The 19,942-nt window shown below is 33.5% G+C and overlaps 1 protein-coding gene across 8 annotated transcripts in view; it reads right to left on the reverse strand.

Moving 5' to 3' along the window:
• LOC113120567 (gephyrin-like) overlaps nucleotides 1–19,942 on the reverse strand; it is a 73,198-nt gene that overhangs the window by 14,999 nt on the left and 38,257 nt on the right. For 2 of the 8 annotated variants that reach the window (XM_026290447.1, XM_026290450.1), the window contains exons 8-11: nucleotides 18,270–18,404; nucleotides 7,097–7,138; nucleotides 4,705–4,779; nucleotides 1,435–1,497 (exon numbers count right to left, since the gene is read on the reverse strand). In XM_026290447.1, the coding sequence (XP_026146232.1) occupies nucleotides 1,435–1,497; nucleotides 4,705–4,779; nucleotides 7,097–7,138; nucleotides 18,270–18,404 (315 nt within the window). The remainder of the gene's footprint in view (nucleotides 1–1,434; nucleotides 1,498–4,704; nucleotides 4,780–7,096; nucleotides 7,139–18,269; nucleotides 18,405–19,942) is intronic. The other 6 variants (XM_026290452.1, XM_026290453.1, XM_026290454.1 and 3 more) reach the window with 4 other exon arrangements.

The raw sequence follows: 19,942 nt of genomic DNA on the forward strand, positions 1-19,942 counted from the left end.
GCCTGAGGAGAAGAACTGAAGGAGGAGAGGAAGACAATTACGAGAGCGAGACCCTGAACAGCACAGAGCTCATGAAACATGAGAGAGAGACGCACAGAACAGCTGAAAGAGCAAACCGCAGCGAGCAGCGAGGGAATAATAAATCAAACCAGATGCTGAGGTCAGCAAAAGCCCCAAAACACACTCACTTCTCAAACTTTGTTCGTGGATTTGAATTGCACAGGTTCAATAACCAGAACTTTATTTTTTGGACTAAAACCATAATTTTATGCTATTAGCTTTTCATGCCATAATTTTTTTTTTTTTTTTTATAATCTCAGATAGTATGCTCAAATAAATAAGTAGGCCTAAATCATTATCTGAAATTTTTGTATTTGAATATTGCATATGCAATTTCCATCCATTTAGATTTCAGTTTTAGTATAATAAACTTATTGTAAAGCATATTTTTCAGTCATACATAAATGAAACAGGTGGGATTTCTGTAATAGTACTAACTAAATGTTTTCTTTTTAATATACAATAATCAGATTTATGCATTTATTAATAATTAACAATTTGTTTCAGTTTCATACGTTTGAACTAACTCAATATTGCTTGTTTCACAGCTAGTCATATTTTAACCATGTTCATGCTTTTTAACTTAATACATTTACTTGTAGGAAAATATATGTAAATAAAATAAAATTATAAATGAAATAAACTATGCCGTTTTTGATCATTTATGCATGACTGAATTTAAAATGTGTTTATGCTCTTAAAATAAAAACAATAAAAAAAATCTAATAAAAAACCCATGAACTGATTCCTTATTTTATTTACTTCCTCTTTTTCTTATTTTATTTGACGACAGAAATATTACCAGTTTTACTGAATTGTATTTATGTAAAATAAAATAAAATAAAATAGTGAATAATATATAGACTTATTTATCTGAGTGCAGAAATCGAACCGTTTTCATTTATGTATGACTGAAAATTATGCCTCACTTCAAGCTTATTAGTTTGTTTGTTTAAAACTGTCTAATATAAAAGGATGGATATTTCCATGCAATTTAAATACACAAATCTTTTATTTAGATAAAAATATTTTTTTGCATATTGTATGTAGATTTATTAATAATTGAAATTCTACAAAAAAGCCTTGCATTGCATTACTTGCATTGATTAAAAAAATTTAATAAAACAATAATTTTGTACTCTACTCGTACAGTGTCAGTTATAGAAATCACAATATGACAAAAGAATGAAAAAATAGTATCCTAGTCTTGAAATGAAATATTCATATCATAATTTAATCATGTATCATATCATGTTCAAAATATACAAAAAGAAAAGCAAAATAAGATGCTAAAAGAAAGACACAAGCACAGAAGAAGAAGAAGACAAAGAGAGAGTTTGGCATGTGAAAGGCTGATTGTTCTGGGATAGTTACTCGAGAACTGAAGGTCCTATGGCCACGGCGATCATCTTTAAGCACCTCCAACCTACACTGGAGCTTACGGAGATAAAGTCATCAGTCCATCAGTTACAAGCAACGGAAAACAGAGCGACAGCCACAGACAGACAGAGAGAAAGCTTGCACTAGGTTGTTAGTGAACATTTCATTTGCAATTACATTTAAATCACCAAGAATAATACAAGCTAAAATATTAATAACACGCACAGAGACACCTTTAAGGAATAGTTCCCCCAAAAATGAATATTAGCTGAAAATGTCCTCATGCTAGATGAGTTTGTTTCTTCATCAGATTTGGAGAAATGATGCATTGCATCAGTGTCTCATCAATGGATGCACTGCAGTGAATGGGTGCCATCAGAATGAGAGTCCAAACAGCTGATAAAAACATTACAATAATCCACACCACTCCAGTCCATCAGTTAACATCTGGAGAAGCCAAAAGATGAGTGTTTGTAAGGAACAAATCTATCATCAAGACATTTTTGTTTTCAAACCTTTACTTCTGAGTCCATAATCCTGGAGAAATAATGTATTTCTCCAGTAAAAAAAGTTAATTTCCTGTTGTCTCTCACTTCAAGATCCACCCACACAATTGTTTAGAGCTCTTTTGGACTATTTTGGAAACAGTGCTTGATCTGTGCAGATCTGTGTAGGAAGCGTTATTATGGATTATGGCCTCATATTTTAGCCGGAAGAAATTGTTAAAAATTTATTTTTGCTTCACAAGATGTTAACTGATGGACTGGAGTGATGTGGATTATTGTGATGTTTTTATCAGCTGTTTGGACTCTCATTCTGACGGCACCCATTCACTGCAGAGCATCCATTGGTGAGCAAGTAATGCAATGCTACATTTCTCCAAATCTGATGAAGAAACAAACTCATCAACAAACCGAATAACCTTAGAGAAAATATATTGTCAGCAAATTTAAATTTTTGCGTGAACTATTCCTTTAAAGCAATGCTTTATAGATAACTACCAGTAGGAGCCAGTAGGACAAAAACAGTTTAAAGTCAACATCCACTTTAATAACTGCTATTGCAGGAACATATATTAAGTAGTAAATAGAGTTTGATTTTGATTTCATGTTGACTTTAAAGTGCACTCAGAGGAAGATACAAACAGAGAAACTGAGGCATCAATACAAATAAAAAAATCAGAGATCAATGGACAAACATTATACTCTCTCTCTCTCTCACACACACACACACACACGTACATACAGACCAATTATAAAAACTAATAATTAAATCACACTAAATAAGACTTGCATTACAGCAACTCTAAAAGCACTGGGATATCAGTTCAACAAACAGTTCCCTCATTAAATATCCTAGATGTGGGCAAATTAATACAATACTGATCTAATATGGGTTTACAAGAAATCGCCCGGAAGATGATTTATTCTTTTCGTGATGTCACATGATAGCTGATTAATCATCTTTCAGCTCATGTTGTTTTTGAGCAATCCGTAATTTAAAAAATATATAAAATAAAAAGGGCATTTTGGTATCAGGTGTTTAAAAAGTCTTATTCTTGATAATTAGTTTCATAGCTTCAGAAGTTCATGGAATTATTTGTGCTCGGCATACCTTTTTAGTGATGAAAGTGGAATGAATAAAGACAAATGACAAATCCTTAATGTCCATGCACTCTTAAAAATAAGCTTTTTTGGCATTGATGGCTCCATGAAGAATCTTGAACAAATTTGGAATCTTTCCATTCCACAAAAGGTTAATTATTTGCTCTTTTGGGAACAAATAATGGTTCTTCTATGGCGTCGCTCTTTATTTTTAAGAGCATATGTAATAAAAGTGGAGTGTGTGTGGGTTAGTTGTGTATTAGTGATGGTTCGAGAATCTAGACATACTGCTGGTGTCATGAATAAAACAAAACCATGTGATGGAGCTTGTTCTGTAAATGAAGACAGTGATGGGGTGCAAATCTTAAACAAAAAACTCAACACACTCTTGCAGTGCAGAGGCATCATGGGAAATTACATTCACTGTGCATGTGCTTTAACACGTGCTTACTCCACTGCAACAACTCTCATGCCATTCAAACTAAATAAGCTCAAATAAAATAAGTCACACTGTCTTAGAAGACTGCTATATATGTAGGGAAATCACTAGGATTTGGAAAAGAACTTTGGAACAGCGATGTGTTTTTCATTGAAGTCAGGATTGAATTATAAAATAATAAATAAAAAAAAACTGAAATAAAATATTAGCATTTCTCACTGACTTGAAGTACTAAAATAATTAAAACTAAATAAATTAAAACAAATAAAAAACAAATAATAAAACACACTTTAACTAAAATTCAAGTGACAAGAGAAATTGTACAAATAAAAATATTACAAAAACTGCTATATCATTGATACTAAAATAACTCCAGCACATATAAAAACACACAGACTTCTGCAAACACACTGTTAGATCCTCTAAACAAACAAGATCACAAGCGAGTAAAACAAAAAATGGAGAAAAAGGTGAGCAAAATCATTTTGCTTTGGATTTAAATGTCGGCAAATGGAACATAAAATGTTGATGATGTCATACAAGATGACATTGATTTCAATGTGAAATTTTGATTGTAGAAAGACAGTATTCAAATAAATGCACTCTGATCATCTTTATTCAAATCTATATTCATATATTTACATAACTATATTTTGAAACTTTAAGAAATATATTTTTGGCATATTCTAAAATACTTTTTAAAATATTTTATTTCGCTGCATGGGGGTGGTAAAACAGCAAACCAAATCTTTGATTTTTACAACATTTTTGCTTGTATTTAGAAACATTGTTGGAAAACTTAATGCACTGCACTTTGATAGGACATGATGTAAAAATTAAGCTGCCACATTATATATCATTTGCATTATTTGATTAACATACTGGTTCCTAATACCAACACTGTAAAAAAATAGATTTTTGAAGTAGTTTTTTGGAATTTTTGGTGGAAATTGTAATTATGTTGCTAAGTTTATATACTTAAAGAAATAATGCTAACCACACGGTGGTTTGGTTTAACTTATTAACTAAACTAAATATGTAAACCTACTGATACCTGTTCTGTAGTGCCATGATGGCTAGAAGACGATAGTAAATCTTTGTAGGTTTGTGTTCATAAAATGGATTTTTCCTGTATTTGAGCTGCTTCAGTAGCTGCTGGTACTAAAGTCATGTTTACAGGCTGAATTAGTCTCAAACTATGATTGAAGATGAGCTCTTTACCTGGTCCAAGGTAGAGTACCTTGACTTGAGTGTGATGACCTCATCCAGGTGTGCTCTGAACTCTCGCCGCGACGCCTGGAGGAAGCCACAGGACAGTCACTCCCCCGAAACACACACACACACACACACCTCTCAATATCCACAATCCATCCAGATTCTGTCAAATACATTTATAAGCATGCGCTGCCACAAACATGAACACACACACACACAACTCTCTCCAGCAACACACAGAACTGAAACACTCTGCCATGGTGTGCACCGGTACAATGGAAAATATGAAATGAAAGCTCACCCGCATTCAAAGCAATGCAACTGATCTAATGCTGTAAATCGTGAGTGATCAGGAACAAACCGAGAGAAAAGAAATCATGGAGCTGGGGAAATCACATTCAAAGTGAACAACACTCAAATCAAGCTTCTCCAAGCAATTTGACTTATTAGGGCTACTAATGTTTTGGGAAAATGTAGTTTGTCAAGTTATAAGCTATTCATATTGAAGCTAACGGTTACAGTCAAGCTAATTACAAAACACAATAAACTAACCAAATAGAAGCAATGAAACAGAGTTATATAATAATAAATGTGTTTATTTGTCTCTAAAACTATTTTTCATCAGAACAGTACAATCTGACAAAAAAGTATTTATTTTAACATAAATAAATTGTTACTGGAAAAAGACAGCAGCTGTTTTAATAGCAGAGCTACTGTTGCACTAATAAAAAGTATATAAAATATATTAACTTCTAGGTTTTTTTGTTATTATTATTTCTGCAATAAAGCAAGCTTTTTTTCAATTTTATTTTTGTTACACACACACACACACACACTGGATCGTTACTGGAAAAAGAACACACTTTTGTATATTTTAATCATGCTAATATATAAATGTATCAACACATAAATAGTTTTTATAAATGTATTTTTTTACTAGTTACTACATAACTGAATGCTAAAAAACACAACATATAATATATTATATATGTAGCAGTATTTACTGTAATATATAAGCTTCTAATTTATGGCATGTGGCTGGAATATTGATTAAACCTAAAAAACGAAAAATAAAACAAATAAAAATAGCTACTATTTTATGATATCGACAATACAATTTGTATTACAATTATATATATATATATATATATATATATATATATATATATATATTAATAAAAATAGAATCCACATGTTATTAGAAAAAGCAACACAATTTTCAATATATTAATCATGCTAAAATGCTAATAAAAATGTATACATTTCAATAAAAAAATACGGTATAATGTACAAGCTTCTAATTTATGGTATATGGATGGATGGATTATTGATTAAAACATAATTTATTAAAACATGCTTAAGTTTAGCTTAGGGACCAATTCTCACTATTGCCTAGTTGCTTATTAGCATGCCTATTATTAAAATATTGTCTGTTTTTAGTACTTATAAAGCACATATTTTGCATCACCATATTCTACATCCCTAATCTTACCCAGCACCTAAACTTAACAACTACCTTACTAACTATTAATGAGCAGAAAATGTGCAGTTTTTTGAGGCAAAAGCCATAGTTAACGGTTCATTAATATCGAGAATTGGACCCATATTTTATATATGACCCATATTTTAAAGTCTTTAGATCAAGCTGTGAAAGATGTGTAAAATGCAGCTGAATGAGAAATTAAAAGCAAGTATGTTTAGCTCATATAACTGCACTGCGTGTGAGGACAACTTACAACGCTGGCCAATTTATTGCAGACATATAAATAATAATATATAAAATTTACAATAGACAAATCTTTGTTTTACTTATGGTAATCTCAATATAGCCAATTATTATTAATCAACTGGCCGGGTCAATAAACTGTATCAGTCTGTCACTAGTAAATACAACCCCTCTGGTCATACATACACTAAAGTGAGTTATGGATGAGAAAAAAAAAAAAAAAAAAACGAAAAAAATAAATAAATAAATATATATATATATATATATATATAAATAAATAATATATATATATATATATATATATATATATATATATATATATATATATATATATATATATATATATATATTATATATTATATATATATATATAATAGAAATGCATTAAAACGTTTTAAAAATAAAAATATCAGATATGATTATGCTAATGGATAAACCAATAAAGTCAAAACCACTCAAAAATGAAAAAAATATCCAATACACACATCTAAAATTGTTACAAAAAGGACTGCCAGTAATTTGTGCGCTTGCAAAAAGCATGCAGGGAGGGTTTCAAGCAGAGCAGGAAGCAACAATCATCACAGGCAGGAATAAACATGTAGCATAGCAACATGTCGACGAGGAGGAGAGATGTTGCCATGGCAATGCAGCCTCAGTCACATGCAGGAATACCTCAGCAATGCTTAGGGTGGATGAAGAGGAGGGGAGCCGCGCCTGGGTGCCACGAAAAGGGGGAGAAGAGAAGGCAATTAAATATAAGAGCCAGCAAAGCCAAGCTGAGACACACACACTGCCGCCCCCTGCTGGCCTGGAGGAATGATGGAGCACCACAAGCTACAAAAATGTGAAATTTTGAGATAAAGTAGAAATTACGACTTTAAAGGTTTAAACTGATATACAAAAAATAAAAAAATAAAAAAATAAAAATTATGAGATAAAGTAGAAATTATGACAAAAAGTCTAAACTATGGCATACTAAATTGAAATTATGACATAAATAATTTAATTATGATATATTAGAAATAATGACAAAAAGTCAAAATTATGATATTAGATTTAAATTATGACAAAACATTTAAATTATGAGATAAAGTAGAAATTATATGGTCTTTATCTCATAATTATTAAATTTTTAATGTAGTAATTTAAACTTATAATGCCTTTTCTTCTCATAAATATCACTTTCTAAAGCATGGATATTTTCATATGTGGCAAAAAATAGGCTTCCATATATCAGTTTAATTTTAGCATGGGGATAAAAGTGTAGTCAAATTAAATCCAATTTCTATTGGATTTAAAACACATACAGATGCAAACACAGCAAAGATGAAAAGATGGGTGAACACACTTAAATAACGCCAATTTTATCCTTGAGCTTCCACGATCCAGTTTACTACATTATTAAAATTATATTTCTCAAAGCTACAATACTGATGTCAGTGTAATAAATATTTATTAAAATATTAAGGAATTATTTATCATATATTCAATATATGCCATTCCATTCAAAAGTTTAGGGTCAAAAATGGCGCAATTTTTTTATTTATTATTATAATTTTTTTTTACATTTTCATTCAGCAAGGCTGCATTAAATTGTTCAAAAGTGTCAGTAAAGCGGTTTATAATGTTGCAAAATATTTCTATTACAAATAATAGCTGTCTTTTGATTTTTATATTTATAAAAAAATTCTGACAAATAAAATGTATCAAAGTTTCCACAAACATATTCGGCAGCACAACTGTTTTCAACATTGATAATAATCAGAGATGTTTCTTGAGCAGCAAATCAACAGATTAGAATGATTTCTGAAGCATCTTGTGACAGACTGCATATTCAAAAAGAAGAGTTACCTTGAATAATATTTGACAATATTAAATGTTTACTACAATTTCGATCAATAAATGCTGCAGAAGCACCTTCTTTAAAAAACCCATAACATTTTTTATACCAACCCCACATTTTGAACAGTGAGTAAAACACAGCCATGTTAAGAAAACTTAAGAAAGTTGCTTAATTTGCAAAAAAAGAATTCCTAGTATAACATGTCCTGATGAATCACAAGCAAAAAGAGCCAAACACGTATTAAAGTATACACCATCAGTCTTGATTTCATGTTGACTTGAAATGGTCACAGCGTACGACAGGAATCATTTGCTATTTATTGCACATAAAATCAGCGCTGCGTCTCACTTTCAATGCATGCAAGGTGTCCTTGTGGTCCAGGAATAGTATAATATATCTTGCAGACTGCAGCCCACCCGGGTTTAAAGCTCAAGTGAAACTCAAGCACTACAGATATAATCTTTAGGAGTGTTATTTATCACCACACACACACACACAGCACTGTTACTGCAGCATACACTGCTTCACGTGTGCAATGTCCTCCAAAAAGTGTTTTTCTCAAGGGTGATTCAACACAAAAAGGGCAAAATCTCATGACAGTTCCTAACTAGTTTATGTTTTGCCAGATTGGTGGCTGATTCATCGATCTACATTTGTAGGTTATCATACAATATGTTTATGTCCCAGTGATGGTTTGGTTTTATGTGTGGACCTTCATGCTTTCTGTACGAAGGGTTTTGTCATCTTGTTCATTTTCTTTGCAGCTCTCTTGTTTACTGAGACAATGTACACAAAATAGATTTAAATCGAATGCCAATGGATCCCAGTAAAAAAAAACTCAAGTTCTTTCAAATCTAATCGGAATGATTCCAAATGATGATAGAAATTCCAATTAAAACAGTTTTCCTATTGGAATCATTTTGGATTATTGGACAAGGGCTGTGTAAAGACACCTAAATGCCATTTCAGAAGTGCACCTTTGCAAGGTGTAGCCAAATTTACAGCATTCAGTATTCTTGATCTGGAGTATCTTACAGAACCTTTGTTGGTCTTTGAGAATCTTGAACTACAATCTGAAAACTCTGAGCTTCTCTATGAGAATGTAATAAAGTGCATGTATTTCGTAAGACATTTTTTAACTAGGTGGTGATGGGAGCTGAGCTGCTGCCTGCTGTGAGCACTATCACTTACTTTAAAGAATAAATTAATACAAAATTCACTGAAACACAGAATGAAAAAAATTAATCATGTAGTTATAAACTCAATTACAACTTATAAAAAGTGCTTTTGCACACAAAAATGTAAGTAAATTAATAATCATAGCATGGTAACTAATTAAACTAGATTTAAATTCATATTTTCAAATGAGTTTATTCAAACTGCATCAGCATAAATCTGTTAATAGTGAAAAAAAAATCAATTTGATCAGTTGAAAAGTACAAACATGTTTTAAATATGCATACAAAATAATTAGTTAATCCTGCTTGACTTAATGTATGAAATTTAAACTAACTGGATTTATTAATGATAAATATATATATATAAAATACTATTTTCCATTCAAAACACAATTAAGTTTGTTCACAAAAAATATACATCACATAAAATGAATCAAATCATTTATTTCTAAACTGTGCAACTGAAATTTAAAATGCAGGAATATTTTGAATGAATGTGAATGAGTGAGTAAATGATAACAGCGTTTTCATTTCGTATGAGCTCTCTCTTTGAACTCTCATATCAGGTCTGGCTCAATCCTGATCCTCAGACTTGACCCCTCTGAAGGGAGCGAGGGCGGACAACAGGACAAACACAATCTGCTCAAGACTGCTAATGTACAGCCAAGCGGTTTCTGCTACGCTGTGTTTAATAATGCTTTAGTAGGTGTTTCTGTACTGCAGATATCAGGATGAGAAACTACACTTTAGATATCCAAAAATCTCTGGATGCAGCATTAATGTCTTCAAATAATCCACAATCTGAGATATCAGTGCTGGTGTATGGTTTTAAATGTCCATTAACAAGCACACATCTTATATCACAGTTGGGCTAAATAAGCAGTGGCCTGCATGTCATTATCTGCAAAGTCGAGTCATTTGACACATTTATATCTGTCTACAGCTAAAGGACAATAATGCCAGTGTCCTCAATCTAAAACTGTTTTGTAACAATAATTTCCAGTTCAACACTCTGTATTTTAATGTTCAATAATCATTCATAATAGTTATCAAAATAAAAATCATAATATTAATTAAGATAAAAAAATAAGAATAATATGAACAAATCATAATATCATATAAAATCTAAAACAAAATTTAAATAATCTAAATCTAAAACAAATAAACAGAAACATTATAACATGAATATTTAATAATATTTTATAAAAATAAAAATAAAATATTATAAACAAAAATCACAACCATAACCGTAAACAATAAATAAATACATTTTATATAAAAACTGCAACACTGCATGCATTTACTACTTTAACTTTTAGTCAAAATAGTCGCAAAACATCCAGAGCTTATTTTAGGGAGTTATCTAACAAACTCATAATTCAGCCAAACATCTGAAAGAACACATGATCTGATCTTCTACATCTCATCCTGTGTGATGAATAACGCAAATGTACGATAAAATGGACACAAATGGACAGTATCACATTAGACAAACTGCCAAGTGTCAATATGCATTATTATGCAAAAACTTTATATACAAAATTATTGCTAAAAAAATGCAACACAAGAAGACAGATGGATAGACTGATGAATGCTGATGAAAGTTTGTTCTATGTCTTCTGTATTTTATTTTATCATTCACAGAGATACACACACATTCCATTAAATAAATAAAAAACATGCACAAAATCACTCAAACATACCAGCACTTGATTTATGCACAATTTGTCTGATTAATAAACTAACAAATGGATTATAATACGAAACATAAGTGTCTCCTGATTCAAGAAACATCAAATGACAGAGGAAGACTGAAGACTTACCATCATCTACATGAAGATTGAGATCTCACACACACATACACACACTGACACAGAGAGGAAGTGAACACACACATATGGATGGAGAGAGAAGAGGAGGAGGAGTAGAGAGAGAGAGAGAGAGAGAGAGAGAGAGAGAGAGAGAGAGAGAGAGAGAAGCCCACAGAGAAAAAGCAGGCAGGAATCATTAACAGTAGAAAGAAACAGTATAAAAAGAGAAATGGAAAATTACAAACACGCACACACATACACTTGCACGCACACACACACACACACACACCTCTGGACTATAACTTACAAATATGTACGCTTATGCACTATAACTGAAATCTATGGTATTTTATGGGACAGAAAGAGACCACATAAATCAACCACCAAACCAGTTTGTCTTGTGTAGTGTGTCATTTCCGTCAATCTGAAATTTAATATTATATTACATAATACAGTATACTGGTAATGAGCAACTCAAAATATAGTACATTCACAACTGTACAGAAAACACATAGGAAATATGTTTAAATCAAAACTAAATATCTGAATGTTGTTAACCTGACTTAAAAAAAGTGCTTTTGTGCATTTGATGGACAGTGAATGGATCATTTCATGATCAATAACACAAAAGAAAACGCTATTTATGAATATTTTGTCTCTATGAGGATATCTCTAAAAAGAGGTAATCGGATTATGTCTACATAAGGTAAAACGGAAACATAATCATAAATGTGTATGAATTACATACATAAATCAAATCTATTTGGATTGTATAGTTTTAACAAACTAATAAATGTGATGCATTTTGTCAATCATAAATAAATGAAATGGGTCAGATTTCTGTAATAGTAAACTGACTGCATTTAAAAAATACAATAACCAGGTTTATTGATCATCAATAAATCCAATAAATCCATTTATCATCAATAAATCCAATTTGTTTCAATCTCATTAATTTTTATCTAAATGAAATATTGCTTGTTCCACAGCTAGAAATATTTATCCGTTCATACTTTTAAAATAAATACACATTTTTTTATTATTCTAACAATGAACAGTTTAATGCATGTTGAATACATGCATTTTGAAAACATGATTATTTAAATAAAATCAACCATATGCAAAAAAAAAAAAAGTAATAAATTATGTCTCAATTACATATGACTGACAGATTTGCATCATAACAGGTTTATTAGTTTGTGACAAAACTATAATCCAAAAGGAAGGACATTTTACAGTAAATGCAATTCAGATCTGGAGCCTCTTTCAAAGCAACTCTAGAATTCTCTAAACAAGACTGAAGTATAGTACAGAAACTATAGAAATAACTTCTGCTTACTAGATCAGATACCAATAAACCAGGCATCATCAAAAACAGCTTTACCACGGTACAAAGTCATGTACAGCTCCTAAACCAATGCTACAAAAACACATACGTCCATGTCGAGTAAAACAGACCCTCCGCATCAAGAGCTTCACATTACAAATGAACAAACAAACATTTCACAGCAACCTGGATAAGCAGAAATGATTCTGTGTGGGAATAATGCTGATGAAGTGATAGTCAGAGATGTTGAGCTGAGGATGTACACTGCTAAGCGCTTGTTTATCCTGTTCTCTTCTCTTTCTCCTTGGCCATCACTATCTGATCTTCACAGAGCATTACATTAAACTGTTCTCACCTCTGTGACAACAAGAAGCCAGTCAGTTTTACAAGCTGCTCTGTTCAGAGGAGGAACATTATCAGTGCGCGCACACACACACACGCATCATTTGCACTTCTATACTTCTACATAATTCTGAGGCTTTTAGACCGTATTTGAGACATCATCCTAAACACACAGAAATCAACAGAGAGAAACACAGAGGCGAGTAGAGATGAGGAAAGGAGGAGAGTGGGAACGAAATGTGATGGAAGAGGTATAAATAAGATTTGACAGATAAAGATTCATAGATTAATCACTATAAAACTGTCAGCGATACGTCTGAGCTTCACACACACACACACACACACACACACCAGCAATGTGGATTTATCCTTCATCTAACACACATCTGCAGCTGTCAGTAAAGTCGCTGTTTTTTCACATTGAGGTTTTGACAATCAAAACATCCCAAACACAAACTGCTGAAATAGTTCAACATGGAGAAAACCAGGATTAATGGAGCATTTCAGGTTATTATGCAATATTTGATTGTGTAGTGTACATGCATGCTGCATGATTAAAGTACGTTACAAGTCGTAATGATTATTTTCTGTATTAATCAACAGCAGGTTGCAAATGCAAATGCAAGTGCCCATCTTAAGACAGAATTGAGAGGGTTTTAATCAATATATCCTTAACAAATGAGCCATCACCATTTGTGCATGAAAATGAGATTCAGGCTTGCATTTGCAGATAATCACAGGAACTGGGATGTGTGTTAGTGGCTCACTGTTATGCAACCGTATTATATAACTGTGTGGAGGACTGCCACAGCAATTTCATCATCTGTGTGTGTGCGACTCTCTGTGAGAGAACACAGGAAGTGACATCGAGAGACACAGAGAGAGTCTCAGTATGCTTATGATCAGGATGGTTGTAAATTGCATTGTATAGGAAAAATCTGCATGAATGTCATAAAGGTTTGCCATGAAAATGGGCAATAGGAGAATGAATGTTGACAGAATTCTGCATCTCTGTCAAACTGACACCTGTGCAAACTCTCTCAGTCATATGAGAGCAGAACAGTCTCCACAGCAATGCCTGCTCCCATGACAACCATCTGCATCCACACAGCGGGGCGAGAAATGACTGTGACATGAGCTGATGCTTTGGGTGAGAGTCTGGAGATTTATGGGTCAAAGTTACAGGATAGTCATCCTGCAGCTCACGCAGTAGAGCATCGTGTCAGCAACACCAGCAACATCATGGTTTCGATTCCCAGGGAAAGCATGAATTGCATTAAAATGTACAGTTTGAATGCACTTAGATGAATGCATAATGCCAAAGGCATACATGTAATATATTTTCAGAAAACTCAAAATTTATATAAACGGATGTCAATTCATTTTAACTTTTATTTGCAATTAATTAATCGTTTTTGTACAGTACCATACTGTAATATTAACCAAAATTACAATAGCATCTCAATGATACTAAAATAACAATGGAATCTAAAAATGCATTTCTAAAACAAGTTTTGAAAGCAATGGTGGAAGGGAATAATTTCAGCTAAAAATGACTAGGATTTTATAAATCCACATATAGAAAAATATTAAGTTAAATTTGCTGATAATTTGCATGCATTCTAAACCTCAGGAAGGTCAATTGGTCAAAACATTTAAAAATAATGATAAACACTTGCTAAGTACTTAATACATACATATATGAATTAGGGGTGACCCCGAATAGTCGACGAATCAATGCTTTGATTCGAGCAATCTGATTCGACTACTAATCTAACAGTTGAATATTCACGAGGTGTTATGGATTATGCCATTTTGACTATATGGGGGAGCTCAAATGTCTGATTTCACATAGAACTTGCTGTTTTCTGCCAATAAGTTAATATACAGCCAATTATGATAAAGCTGTAAGAATCTGAAAAGAAAGAAGCTTCAAATTACTATTTTAAACTGCATGAATAAATCCAACCATCCAAAACATTTCCGGTTCGACTATGAAAATCCTTAGTCGGGGACACCCCTAATATAAATAGTTACACCATACTGTTAAAATAAAACAAAAAAAATCTGTGGATTTTTTGGAAAAATATGGTAGCAAGATTTGAGGTTTTATGGATTTAACTTAAAATACAGTAAACGTCAATATACATACCAGCCATCTCGAGGACTAGTTTTGTACTTATGTAGTACACTGACAACCACCATAAAACATTGTTGGTAATGAAAAAACTAAATTGTTTCATCACAACTAGCTTTTCCACAAGCTGAGGTCAATACTAATAAATAAGGTGGCATTAACACATCATGGTAATGCTAAAATAATGCTATAAACATTCATCTAGCAACATTAGATTAGATTCAACTTTATTGTCATTATGCAGAGTACAAGTACAGAACTAATGAAATGCAGTTAGCATCTAACCAGAAGTGCAAGAATATAGTGTCTTATATACATAAAAGTGCAGAGTAAGTGAAGCTATGATTTACAGAATGTACAGTGGAGTTGCTATATACAGTATTGAGCAGAGTATATACAGAATATAAATAGGAATGCAATGTAGGGATTGTATGTACATTATGAACAGCAGGAACGTGAGAACAGTGGTAATAAATACAGTTAGATGAGTGTGGAAAAGTATTGTTAAACAATGTATTCTATGCAAAATAACAGTAGTGCAATGATATTTTTATAGAAATAGTTTACTGTGCTTTGTATAGTAACAACTTTAGACAGTATATACTGTAATAGCTTTAACAATGTGCAGTCTGTGCAAAATATGAGTAGTGCAAATAAATGTAAAGTACTGTGACCAGTGCAGTAAGAGAGCAGGTTAGATTGGTGGTGTGGCGTTCAGGAGTGTCACAGCCTCGGGGATGAAGCTCTTCCTGAGCCTGCTAGTGCGAGAGCATAGGCTCCTGTAAGAGGGTGAAGAGTCCATGGTTAGGGTGAGAGGCATCCTTGATGATGTTTCTTGCCCTGCCCAGACAGCGCTTCTGATAAATGTTCTCGATGGAAATTAACTGGGTGCCGGTTATCCGTTGAGCAGTTTTCACCACTGGCTGGAATGCTTTAAGGTCAGATGCGGAACAATTGTTGTACCATACTGAGATACAGTTCGTGAGTATGCTTTCAATGGTAGAGCGGTAGAATTCCACAAGGATCCTGGGACTTTCTTAAGGCTCTGTAAGAAGTAAAGGCGCTGCTGAGCCTTTTTGACCAGGGTGGAGGTGTTATGGGACCAAGTGAGGTCATCAGTGATGTGGATGCCAAGGAACTTGAAACTCGACACACGTTCCACCACAGCTCTGTTGATGTAGATGGGTGTGTGTGCATGAGTCCTTGTCCGCCTGAAGTCCCACCCTCATCATCCTTGATCAGACCTACCACCGTGGTGTCATCTGCAAATTTGATTATGGTGTTGGAGCCATAAACAGGAATGCAGTCATGGGTGAATAGGGAGTACAGGAGAGGGCTCAGTACACAGCCCTGTGGGACGCCGTTGTTCAGGGTGATGGAGGATGAAAGGTCATCTAACTTAACAGACTGAGGTCTGTTAGTCAGAAAATCTAGAATCCAGTTGCAGATGGGTGTGCTGATTCCAAGCTGGCTGAGCTTGGAGAACAGCTTGGAGGGGTTTACTGTATTAAATGCAGAACTGAAATCTATGAACAGCATTCTCATCTGTGTGTTTTGACTGTCCAGGTGGGTGAGGGCAGAGTGGAGTGCCGTTGAAATGGCGATAGGCAAATTGCAATGGGTCTAATGTAGCAAGGAGACAGGATTTTATGCAGGATGCAACCAGTTTCTCAAAGCACTTGGCAATGATGCGGGTGAGTGCAACAGGACGGAAGTCGTTAGGGACCGAGGCTGTGGAGTGTTTTGGTACTGGCAAGATGGTGGAGGTTTTGAAGCTAGTGGGAACAGTTGTTTGCACCAGGGACAGATTGATAAGGTCCGTGAAGACCTCAGCCTGCTCCTCCGCACAGGCTTAAAGCACATGACCAGGTATTCTGTCAGGGCCAGCTGCTTTCCGTGCATTCACCGTACGCAGAGTGGAGTAAACATCTGATGTGGAGAGTGTGAGAGGCAGTTCACTGGGTTGATGCTCAGCTTTGAGTGAGATCTCCTTGATATTTTGATCAAAACGAGCATAAAAGTGATTGAGCTCGTCTGGGAGGGAGGCAGAGCTGGAGCGGGGCAGAGTGTTAGGTGGTTTGTAATCTGTGATAGATAGTATGCCTTGCCACATACGCCGGGGTTCTGAAGAATTGAAGTGTTCAACAAGAATTGAAGTGTTCAAGTGTTCAACATAAGATGCAATATAAAACCCTAATGTTTATAAGTGACAAAAAAAAACCTAAGAAACGGCTAAACTGTTGTTAAAATTTTTTAATTTTGGTATATGTATAGTTTATGCATATCTAAATGATTTAAAAAATGTCACTTACAAAAACTGTAAATTTAAAATTGTATTTATTAGAGTTTTTCATGATATAAAGGAAGGGAATTTTCTGTTAACAGGTTTTTTACTCTGGCATTTATTAGCATTTAAAATGATGGTAATTTCATAAAAGTCATCCATAAATATTGACTTGAATTCTGGTCTGTGAATCATACAGAATATTTTATGGCTTAATATGACTTGTAAATACTTTTTTAGCAGTCTGATGGTGCTGTTTTACATTTGTTTTTTATAGTTAGCAAAAAAGCAGTTTAGACCTTTAGAGCATTGCAACTGTATTTGTTCTATATTTTGCTTTTTAATGTAGCATTTTTAATTAAATAAAATGAACAAAAACCTCCTTCCTTAGTAATTGTGTCTTGTTTTCCAATACAAATATCTGAACATTCTTAAATTAAAATATTTATTAGAAATACAAAATGACTTCAAGATATTGAGCACTGTTTTCTGAAAAACTGATCAGGATTAATTGTGTTTTTGTTCAAACAAGAAAAAATTATCTGCAAATGGGGTGAGAAAATGTAACTTGTTTTCTCTTTGAAGTAAGTTTATTTTTCTGACCCCATTGGCATTTTTTAACACATAAGTTGCTTAACTTTTCAGAAAACAAAACATACTTTGCTTCTTTAGTACATGCATTTTGATTTAAGAATGTTTAGATATTTGTCCTGGAAAACAAGACAAAACTGCAGAATTTTTCAGTATGCAACATCAGAAAAAGAAACCTGTGAAAACCACACATGGATGGGACTCTGACAGGGCTTTTGGGGTGAGGTGAGCGTGGAGGTCGGCAGCAGGGTGAGCGAGGTGGGGAGGCAGAGGAACGGAAGACAGGAAGCGAACAGTGCGGGGACAGGAAACAGGAAGTGAGTCGCTCTCACCTTGGGGGTGGGACAGGAAGCGGTGGAGAGGCGGGAGGTAGCCTGGGCACGTGGCGACTCGGACGGCGTGGTGCTCAGAGATGCCGTGTCACGGGAAAGAACCTGGACGCCCCGTGAGATGATGGAGTCGGGAATCTGAGACATAAAAGACGGATATTTATTAAAATCATCAACTTCATTCTTTATCATTTGTGCATTATATAATGTTAATATAATCAAATAATATAATCAAAGTTTGCAAGTGAGCTTGTGGTGAAACATGTTCTTGTCATGTTTCTAATCACTTCCCAAACTGCGTTCTATTTAGTGTGATCCAGGCTGTATAGTACACTTAAATAATATGCTTAAAAATACACGAATGGAACAGTATTTCGAGATTTGTCACGTTTTTTGGCCTAATATGACCCACAAACTCTTGCTATGTGAAACAGGAGAAGACCGTGGCAGTTCAATATCAACTTTTTTGTTTTCAGCAGAAAATTGTGAGGAATGTTAAGCCATAATTATATTAAAAATAACAATGAGTTTTTTTTTAAATATATATTTAAATATAGCAACATCATTACAAATCAGCAATTACAAATATATCTAAATACATAACATAAAAGTCTGAATAAAAATTAGCCTACATTACATTTTAGTTTACACATTAATCATAAAATAATAGAAGTAATTATGAAATTACATATAAGATGTACTTACATCCCACTTAAGTAGGTAAAAAAAGCTCAGCTAAATGGATTTCATATAAATTTACATTATAATATATATCTTTTTAATCGGAAAATAACATGCAGCTAAGTGTCTGAAACATTACATTCAGATCTCACTTGAAGTCTGTGTAATGGCAATTCAGAGAATAGTTTCTAAACACAAATTATAAATGATGAATGAGGTCGACACAAACACAATCACACAAATGATGTGAAGATGATGTCTTGATATTCACTCACACCAGTGGATGCTGCGGCACACATGAAGATGACACACAATATCTTGATGAGAATGAAGACAGATGGAACACCTGCAAACGTCCAACACAGTCATGTGAGAACTAGGCTGAAGGTTTGATTCTGACTCTAAAGAGGACACAACAGCAGAAAACACCCCCTCCCCATCCACTTACACCAACATTTTTTCATTTATGATAAACTTACGTTAAATAACAGCTATGGTAATTAACGGATTAAACCAACAACATTACAGCGATAGTGTTAAAGATGTTTTGAAAGTCTTAGTATTCAAAAGAGAATTTAGCAAAGAATAATTCATTAATTTGTGTTCCCTGCTAGCTGAATTTCACATACATAAACACATACACACACAAATAAAACACACCATGGTACCCACTAATTAACCATACAATAACCATAGTTTAATCTTGGTATTTGCAGTAAAACAGTAAAGATTCAAGATATGCAATAGTACAGTTCTGAATCAAATGTTTCCCAATATGAGCTCCAAAGTTCCGATTTGAATCAAAAGATTCATGAACCCGCTCTGAAGTCCCAATCTTAATCAAATGATTCATGATCCATGCTCTGAAGTCCTGATCTAAATCAAATGATCCGAAGTTCCAATCTTCAGGGGCGGATCTACCGGGGTGGCAAATGCCACCCTTAAAGAAAGCCTTGCCACCCAACGAATTAAATATGGAAGCATATGGGTAGCAT

Source organism: Carassius auratus, chromosome 20, assembly GCF_003368295.1.
Source record: "Carassius auratus strain Wakin chromosome 20, ASM336829v1, whole genome shotgun sequence".
Taxonomy (NCBI): domain Eukaryota; kingdom Metazoa; phylum Chordata; class Actinopteri; order Cypriniformes; family Cyprinidae; genus Carassius; species Carassius auratus.